The sequence below is a fragment of the Arachis duranensis genome, chromosome 1 (assembly GCF_000817695.3).
Source record: "Arachis duranensis cultivar V14167 chromosome 1, aradu.V14167.gnm2.J7QH, whole genome shotgun sequence".
NCBI lineage: Eukaryota > Viridiplantae > Streptophyta > Magnoliopsida > Fabales > Fabaceae > Arachis > Arachis duranensis.
The window spans coordinates 1,683,667-1,694,421 of NC_029772.3; the positions used below are offsets into that span (position 1 = coordinate 1,683,667).

General features: G+C 29.8%; 1 protein-coding gene across 1 annotated transcript; it reads left to right on the plus strand.

Annotated features, from left to right (window-relative positions):
• Positions 1-4,032: 4,032 nt before the first annotated feature.
• LOC107478833 (cytochrome P450 84A1) lies at positions 4,033-8,607 on the plus strand (the record flags this gene model as incomplete). Its single annotated transcript, XM_016099007.3, is given in 2 exon segments — positions 4,033-4,958; positions 7,757-8,607. Coding segments are annotated over 2 exon segments (1,547 nt in total), but the record flags the coding sequence as incomplete, so codon positions are not given.
• Positions 8,608-10,755: the final 2,148 nt, after the last annotated feature.

Here is a 10,755-nt window from a genome sequence, read left to right on the forward strand (position 1 = left end):
ATGTACGGATGCATATAACAACCTTTTCCTTTACATGCACCATGCATGTGGGCTGTGGCGGCTCAAATGACTGTCATTGAGAGAAATTATTCACAAATAAATAAAAATAAAAAACTGATAATACAAAAAAAAAAGACTAATATTCCCTAAAACAAGTAAAGTGAACTTTGTTTATAAAACACTAAACTAAATATATATACCTGTCATTTCTTAAAAAATGATATATTGTTATAAAGTATTAGATGGACATAATAATGTTATACATCTAAATCTAATTAAGTTGATTTAATATAATAAAAATTAATTATAATTAAATTATTATTTTAATTTTATTATTTAATTTAGTTAGATTTGATTCATAAAAAGATTTAAATAATGTGTAATATTACTCTTGTATAAAATATAATGATTTAAATGTTTAAAAAAAATTATAGCTTTTGAATAATAATTATTGATAGATGGATTATAACAATTGATAAATATTAAATAAAACAAATTTCGGGCATATTTTTTCTCCCTAACATTACTATTTGGTACATCATGCATAATTACAAATTTCATGAGAATTAATTTAACATTGGATACTTTTTTCTTTTTCCTTTCAAAAGATAGAACTTCATGGTAATTTTGCATTATATATTTACAAACGTTATATGGATATTAAAAATTATTTATTAAATATATAGTTTTACAAAAACAAATTTAATATAACAATATATAATTTACCACCAAAATAATGAAATTTGTCATTATAAAATAATCAAACTTTGCTATATAGCAAAATAATCAAGGTTGTTTCATAACATTCAGCTCTAATGAAATTTTAATGAACAAAAAAAAATCAGTTATCATTATATTTAGAAGGATTAAGTAATTTTTTTTAACGTTTGGATCAAAATCAAAATTATTTTTAATATTTTTTTATTAATATCATTCTTAATATTACAAAACGTTATAAAACTATTTTTTTTCTAATTTTTAGACCAAAATATCCTTTATTATTATCTCTCTCCTTCATCCTTTTCACTCCACTATTCACCTCACCCGCATCATCTCCACTACATCCACTGAAACTTATATTGCCACAGCTCTATTTTTCAGTTACCACTATACTTGCAACACTTCCATCACAACAATACTCTTTATTATAGTAAAATTAGAAGCAAGACAAAAAAAAAGAAAAATTGAAAAGAGAGAAAGAAGGACACGACGGGGAGAGAAAAAAACCAAGCTAATCACCTTTTTCACACATCAACGTTCGTTTAATCCATAATGTACTGCAGATTTTAGCTGCGCTGCTGTCCCAGAGTACTACCTTATCTACCCGCTTGTTCTTCAACTATATTCATTGCTCCTGTAATAGTGTCCATTACAACGAGTCCAAGAGGGATCAAGTATATCTACTAAAATTAAGACAGATTTTAAATGGAAAGTTTAATTTATAAATGTCAAAAATGTATATTTATAGATCTACAATTAAAAGAAAAAAGGTAATACGTATATTGTATAATTACTTTAATCAGTTACTCACATATTTAACCTAAAGAGACCTCTCTACTGATTTTACAAGTTTATCTCTCTTTCCTACCAAATATGTCTTCAGCAAATATTGAAGTTTTGTAGAAGTAAAAAAATATTAATTGAATGAAGAAAGAAGATATCTCAATAAAAACATGTTAAGAAAATGATGCAACAGCTGCTTCATATATGTTGTTAACATGCTGTTGCTAGATTGTCGTTAGCATTGGGTCGGCGCTGCTGCCACTGAGTCGGTGCTGCTACTGCTGGTTCATCGTAAGGAGAGAGAGAAAGAAAAGCGATACGAACAAAAGGAGGGTTTGCTGCTGCTGGGCATCGCTGCCACTGGATCGCCACTACGCCCTTTCTCATTGGCGCCTTCTTCTTCCTCTTCCTCTCTTCTTTTCCCTCTTCATTCCACCTCTCCCTCTATTATTTTCTTCATTACTTGCTCTCTCTCCTCTCTATTTGTGCATTTTGGTTATGCCGACGGTGGAAGGTGAATTTGAGTTAAGGGTATTTTGGTCTAAAAATTAGATGATTTTATAACATTTTGTAATATTGAAGATGATATTAATAAGAAAAAAAGGTCGGAGACGATTTTGATTTTGACCTAAGATGTTAGGGACGAAAAAAGTACTTAACCCTATTTAAAAGAAATGAAGAATGCTAAATGACTATTAGAATTTATGATTTTTGACCATTATTAGTCATTAATGTTTAAAAATATAAAATAAAATATATTTTAATTATTAGACTCAAAAAATAAACTAAAAAAATTAAATGGATGGTTAAATATATAATAGTAAAAAATAATAAATTATAATGATCTCCTAATATTTCTCTTATATTTATGAATTGAAGTTTATTGATTATAATTATAAATCAAGTTTGGTTATATGATTTATCAAATATATATACACATAAATTTTTTGACAATAAATATATGTAGAACTTTTGTGACAATCAACACATAATAAAAAAAATATATAAGATATAGAAATTACTTTGTATTAATAACAAAATTACTTGAAAAATAAGACAAAAAAACATCTTATTCAAAGGAAGAAGAAAATGAGAAGGATGAGAAAAAAAAATACGGAAACGAAAAAAAAAGTTAAGAGAAGAAGAATTAGAAAAAAGGAAAAAAATAAAAAAATAAAAATGTAAAGGAAACAGCCTTTACCACTGCTTTGGCTCTTTTCTGTTTTATTTTCGTAACACACGACGCACTAGAGAAAAGCACGTGTTTGATTTTTGTTGACTAAAAGTATAAAACGTGTTTGTTTGATTATATTAAAAGCATGAAAACATTTATAAAAATTGGTCAAAAATGAACCATTGATTTGTTTCTTTTTTACCGTTTTATTTTGTAATGGAATTTTTTAAAAGAAATAAGAGTACTAAAAGTAATAAAAGACTCAGAAGAAGATCCAAGAAAGAATACTCAACAAAAAAAGGATAGAAGGAGAAGATGCACTTGAAGCTCATCACGTGAATAAGATAGGGAAAACATGCTTAGAGATGTATTTGGTTAAAATTAATTACAAAAATTAATTAGTAACCCAATATTTTTTTTAATAATATAAAAAGATAAAATAACATTATCCTCTATTATTAAATATTTAAATGACACTTCTCTTTATTCTATTCACAAAATATATACTCGTCTCTTTTGCAAGATTAATAACATGCATTTTAATTTATTTTTTAAAATATTTATCAATAATCATTAAATATATAAAACATTCTAAATTAAATATATTGTTTTTTAACCGAATAATTACCATTAATTTATATATAATAATAATAATAATTGTTAATGTATGTGTATTTAATTTTGATAAAATAAATTAAAATGTATATTATTTAATTTTGTAAGAGAATAAAGTGTACATTTTATAAATAAGGAATAGAAAAATATCATTTAACATCTCATATAAAAAAATGTTAATTTTTTATTAACAAACTCATATATATGAATTAAATTATGTTAGGTTGAATGTTAAAATTTATTTTGATGATAAAATATAAAGTTATTTTAAAATCATAATTTAAATTAGGGAAAGTATGAGTAGCCAATGGAATTTTTGTACCGTATGCATAATGGAGGTTTATGAAGTATTAGAGATATAATCATTAGTGTTATTTTTTCTCATCAGCTAAAACTTTTGGAATGAGTGGTATCACGACATTATATTAGAGTAATCCGAAAGGTCAAGAGTTCGAATTTTGGTGAACTTTAAAATCAATTTAAATTTTTTGAAAGATGTTTATTATTGTCTCGAATCCTTTAAATTATTAAAGACAAGCAACCCAAACTATGTTTAATGTTTCTTGGTTGAAAGTTGACCAATTAGCATGTTATATAAGGTACCATAATATGTCCACTCAACTCAGCAACACTAGAAGTTGCGATCTTATACACGCCCTCTCCATATCTTCTTCATTCCCTTCCAAATCAAAACCCACTATAAAATTTTCAATCCGTTTAAACACCTCAAAAAATGGATTATTACTTACTTCAACATGAACCAATAATTCGAATGGCTCTATTGTTCGCCATCCCAATTTTACTTCTTCTGCCTTTGGTGTCACGAAAACTTCGTCAAACGACACCGTTTCCGCCAGGGCCAAAGGGGTTGCCAATCATTGGAAACATGAACATCATGGACCAACTTACACACCGGGGTCTTGCCAACCTGGCAAAACAATACGGCGGCGTTTTGCACCTCCGCATGGGGTTCCTCCACATGGTTGCGATTTCGAACCCGGAGGCAGCACGCCAAGTACTCCAGGTGCACGATAATATCTTCTCCAACCGCCCTGCCACCATAGCCATCAGTTACCTTTCTTACGACCGTGCTGACATGGCTTTCGCTCACTACGGCCCCTTCTGGCGTCAGATGCGTAAGCTCTGCGTCATGAAATTATTTAGCCGTAGACGAGCGGAGTCATGGCAGTCCGTAAGAGACGAGGTTGATACCGCGGTTAAAACCATAACTAAAAATTTCGGGAAGCCCGTGAATATTGGTGAGCTTGTGTTTAACCTCACCAAAAATATTATTTATAGGGCAGCGTTCGGGTCTAATTCGCAAGAAGGTCAAGATGAATTCATTTCTATATTACAAGAGTTTTCTAAGCTCTTTGGAGCTTTTAACCTTGCGGATTTCATTCCATATCTGGGATGGATTGATCCGCAAGGAATTAACGCTCGGCTTGTCAAAGCGCGTGGGGCGTTGGATAGATTCATAGACAAGATCATCGATGAACATGTGGAGAAAAACAGGAAAAAGGGTCACGGCAAGGTTGATGAAGAAAGTGACATGGTTGATGAGTTGTTAGCGTTTTATGGTGAGGAGGCTAAGTTGAATAATGAATCTGATGATTTGCAGAACTCCATCAGACTAACAAAGGAGAATATCAAAGCCATAATCATGGTAATTATTTCGTTTTCGTTTTCATCTTATATATCATATATCAGCCTTTTCAAGTTCACTACTATTATAAAATGGGTATACCAATTTTATGTGGGTGAAAACTCATGTGTAATCGACTTCACCTGAAGTTGATAGTTGAGAGCTGTTAGATGAAAATTTAGTCAAATCAATCAAATTATTTAAACACTCTCAATTATCAATTTCACATGAAGTCGACTGCACCTGAGTTTTCACCTTTTATGCGTTACGTTTGTTTAATTATATAATTATATATTTTTAATTTGAAAAAACTAAAATACTCCCTCCGATCTAAATTTGAGTGTTCAAAATTAATTAAATCATATAAATAAAAAATATTTAAAACATTAATTTTAAATAAATTATATTAATGGAATAAAATTACTTTCATTGTCTTTTCTTATCCTATATCCATTTTCTTTCTACCATAAGATTACAAATAAATATCTTTTTTGTCCATGATCATTTCTCCAAAAAAAATAAAGTATATTTTTATAATGTAAAAGTTTTTAATTATTTTTAATACTTAGTCAAATCAGTTTTTGTTATTAATCTAAATGGCCCACACATCGATAATTTATTTTTATAAAGATTGCTTAAATTAGTTACTTGATGATTCAGAATTGATTAAAATTTTTTGGATTATGAAAAGATATTTTATTCTTGAAATAAATAGTCAAAAAAAAAATCATTCTAAATACCATTAAATGGCATGATGCTGACTAAATAAATTAGGGTTGTTGCTTTAATAGAGGTCTTTTTCCACAGTCTTTATATAACATCCGAGCAGGACTCACTTTAAGTAAAACGTCAACGATGATCGCATTTAATAATTTGTAGAACCAATGAAAATTTTGTCGGAAAATCGATAAATTTTATGAAACTTGCTTAGTTTAATATATATAATTGTGAACGACTTATTGAAAGATGGATGAAAAGAAGTACATACGAAGGAATGAACATATAAGTAAGAAAGGAATGCTAGTTGTCTTTTAATTTAATCAGATTTTTTTAATTTATTATTATTTAATTAATTTAAATATCTATTTTTGTATATTAGTTGATTAAAAAATTAAAAATTTATTTATTTTTTATTTTTTTAAATTAAATAAAGAATAATATTTAAAAAATACTTAATTACACTGATTAAAAAAATAGGAACGTTTCATTTCAACACAAAGAGCTCGTGCTCAATTACTTTATGTTAGATTATGATGTAGCACACGCAATTTTTAAGTATAGATTTATTTCCCTCAAAATACGTAGTTTATTATTAATTAAGGATATACAAAAACCATGGGTCAAAAGGAAAGAAGATTAAAAATGGGGCCGCCCGCCGGGGGTGGGTGGGTGTGGAAGAAACAATGGAATAAAGTATAAACATTATATGGGATATGTTTTTCAAAGTAAGTGTTAGAATTACACTTTTCTGTGATTACTTTTATTTGTGATAATAATGAGATTATTTTAAAGAGATTTTATTTAGAAATTATTCTGAGTAGGAGATTTTAAAAAAAAATTATTATTACGAAAAACTATTTTTTAATTTTTATTTAGTTAAAATTATGCTTTGTTAACAATTTATTTTCAACATTATTAATCGTAAAAGATGAAAGAAAAATTAAAGTAAATTAAATAAATAAATAAAATTTCAGCTATATAGTAAATTAAATAAATTAGTATATTTTGAGGTGAAAACTTAAGTGAAGTTGATATTTAAGAACTGTTAGATGAAAATTTAATTAAATCAGTCAAATCATCTAACAGTTCTCAGATATCAACTTCACGTGAAGTCAACTGCACCTGAATTTCTATCACATACATATATATATTTGAAAATTACACGATCGGCTCAGTGTAATATTAAGGCTACCTTAATTCAGAAATTATTTTTACTATGGAAATAGAGATGGTGTTTTGGTTGAATATTGACATTTGAAATATATTATAGTATTATAAAAGTTATTCAATACGCCTCACGTGTTGATCAAGATGTTGTCACATATTTAATACGTTCCTTATATATTGGTCAAAATATTATCACGTGTCCAACACACCCCTTACATGTTAATTTATCACCTACAAAATTCACGTACCAAAAACAACGTCTTACTCTTTTTTTTTTAATTTTTTTTGGTGAATAGTACTCTTTCATTTATTTATTTATTTTATTTTTTATTTGTAGTCTCTGTATTACTTTTGGTAGGCCGGAATGGTAACAATTAGCTGTCAATCCATTAGCTTTAATTTTTTGGTGAAAAATCCATTAGCATTGAAATCTAAATAGTACCAAAAAACAAAAAATATCTATCTTATTAATTATTTTTGGTTAGATGATTCTACTTATTTCAAGTCCAAAAAACATAGATGATTGTACTTATATATAGAATTTTAGTGGATCTTGTCATTAATTTATTTTATCTCTTCACCAGTAAATATTTTAAAAAATCTGTATAATTAATTAATTATAAATATAAAAACTTTTAACGGTGAAAACTCAGGTAAAGTCGACTTCAGGTGAAGTTGATATTTGAGTGCCGTTAGATAAATATTTAGTCAAATTAGTCAAATTATTTAACGAATTTTAAGTATCAACTTCACATGAAGTCGACTAAATTTCCACCTTTAATTATATATTTGTATGGAGTAAAATCTGGCCGTTATTTTTATCTCAAGTTGATAGTTAAGTCACAATTTTTGTATGCATGACTTATTTTTCAATTCATGTCTTATATTATTTCAACCAAAATAACTGACATGAAGCAAGAAACACAATCCAGGACGTGATGTTCGGAGGCACGGAAACGGTGGCATCGGCGATAGAATGGGCGATGGCAGAACTCATTAGGAACCCAAATGAGCTGAAGCGCGTGCAACAAGAACTCGCCACCGTCGTTGGCCTCGACCGGCGCGTGGAGGAGGCAGACTTCGAGAAGCTTCCCTACCTGAAATGCGTGATCAAAGAAACCTTGCGCCTCCACCCGCCAATCCCCCTCCTCCTCCACGAGACAGCGGAGGATGCAACGGTGTCCGGATACTTGGTCCCGAAAGGGTCGCGCGTGATGATCAACGCGTGGGCAATAGGGAGGGACAAAGACTCGTGGGAAGACCCTGAAAGTTTTAGGCCTTCACGGTTCTTGGAGGAAGGAGTGGCGGATTTCAAGGGTAGTAACTTCGAGTTCATTCCATTCGGGTCGGGTCGGAGGTCGTGCCCCGGGATGCAATTGGGGCTTTATGCGTTGGAGTTGGCAGTGGCACACCTTCTCCATTGCTTCACGTGGGAGTTGCCTGATGGGATGAAGCCGAGTGAGATGGACATGAGTGATGTATTTGGACTCACTGCTCCTCTAGCTACTCGTCTCTTTGCTGTTCCCGCTAAGCGGGTCACCTGCCCTCTCTAAGCGACTAAGCGTCTGAAACAACTCCTCAAATAATGCAAGGAAAAAGAAAAAAAAGAAGCAACTTCGAGTCGGCCCGGGTGTTCAAGTATATTTTTTTATGTAAAAAAAATGTAATTTTTGGGCTGGTTTCAGAGTTTTGGACTGGGCTGATCCGATTTAAAATTATTTTATAATCATAATATATGTTTTATGATAAAATTAGTAATGAAATGTTATGTTTTTAATTTTAATTCATATTCTTATATTATATAATTTTTTAAATATTTTATTTTGATATAAATATTATATATCACTTATTATACAATAATTGAGTTAAGCTTCACTTAGGCTTAGTTTGGTAAAGTTTTTATTTTTCAAAAGTAGTTTATAAAAGCTAATTTTTAAAATATAGCTTTTTAAAAGTGGTAGCATTTATATTTGATAAATCAAATTAAAAATAACTTTTAATAAACACAAGTAATAACAATTACGTTTGATAAAATAGCTTTTAAAATTTAAAAATACTATAATAGACATAAATGTAAGTATTAAATTTGAAAATTAGTTAACATATGAATTTATATTAGACTTTTAAATTTTGAAAAGTACAAGCCAACTTTAAAAAGCTCTATTTTAGATATTTTTAAAAATTTTCCAATCTTTTAAAAGCTGCAAACACAAGTACATGGTCTTTTTAATTTATTAAACATAAAGTGAGGAGGTTGAGCTTTTAAAAAGCACAAACACCTCTTCGAAAAATTTTACCAAACCAAGCCTTAATCCCTACAAGGCTGCAATTATCAAGTTGCACTGATTTAATATATGACTTTTTAGTTATTATAATTTGGTCTTCTATATTTAAAAAGTACACCAATATAGTTATTTATGTATTTTTTATCATTAGAGCTCAACATCATTAGGGACGTGACTCAACTCTTGCCATATTGAATATATTAAAACGACATCGTACCCATTTTAACACTAAAAAGACACTAAACAATATCGATTTAGAATTATTAAATAAAAATTTAATTAAATTAATTAAATTATTTAATCACTTTTAATTAACAATTCTAGGTGAAGTTGACTTTTCACCTAAAATGATTTAGTATACAATAAGTACTCGAAAATTGAGTGGTCGTCACCGTTACGTTGGATTAGAGATTTGCAAATAATTAAACGCAATAACTTACAAAACGGAAAGACAAGGAACAAAATACAAAGGAATGTGAGAGAATTAAGCTTAGCTTATCTTTGTAGAACATGTTTGACTTTAGTTTGATCCCTTTCTGGAATCACTTGTATTATTGTTGTTCGAGACTTCGAGCCATCAATATCTTTTATCTAATAATTGAATTTTCTCGCGTTATTGAAGCATGTAAATAATTAGTTTTGCAATTGGTTGATTGCATGCAACTGCGGATGACACTTGCATCGTATGTTCTCAAAGGTTCGTTTATTTTTAGTTTTTTACTATATCTGAAATAACTACCACAAACGAAAATACAATGCATTTGTTGTAATTTTCGAATAGTTAGTTCACTTGTGTAAATAATAAGTGTTAAAAGTTCGAATATTGTTTTATATATTAATTAGTAATAGACTTTTAAAATAAAATTCAAATTACGATTAATTCTTAATCTATTATGTTAGGAACAAGATACTAAATTGAAAGAAGAATTTTGTGTTATTTAGAGTTGTGTCTAAAATATAATGTACAAATGCTATATAAATATAAATGATACTAATTGATTCTAATGATTCTCTAACATTTCCCCTCAAACTCAAGTGGGAGTTAAGGACACCATCTTGAGTTTGGATAACAGAGTCCGAAAACGAGTCAGATGATGAGCTTTCGTAAAGATTTCAGCAGTCTGATCCAGTGTTCCAACAGCGATGAGACGAACAACATCAATAAGGATGCGTTGCCGAACAAAGTGACAATCAATCTCAATGTGTTTGGTGCGTTCATGAAACACATAATCATGGAGAATCTGAATAGCATTGCGGTTGTCACAAAAAAACATCAGTAGGGGACAACTAAGGAGCATCCAAATCTTCGAGAAGCTAATGAATCAAGACAACCTCAGTAGTGGTGTCAGCGAGAGCACAGTACTTAGCTTCTGTGCTTGATCGAGCAGTGAACGTTTGCTTCTTAGCACGCCAAAAAATGAGAGCGTCACCAAGAAACAAACAGTAACCAGTAGTAGAACGACGATCAGTGGGATCACCAGCCCAATCAGCATCAGAGTGTGCCTGAAGGGACAAAGATGAATGAGCAGAAAAATAGAGGCCATGAAATAGGGTGCCTTTGATGTAGCGAAGAATGCGAAGAACTGCCGCATTGTGAGTTGTACAAGGAGCTGATAAGAACTGGCTAAGTATATGAACCGGATAGG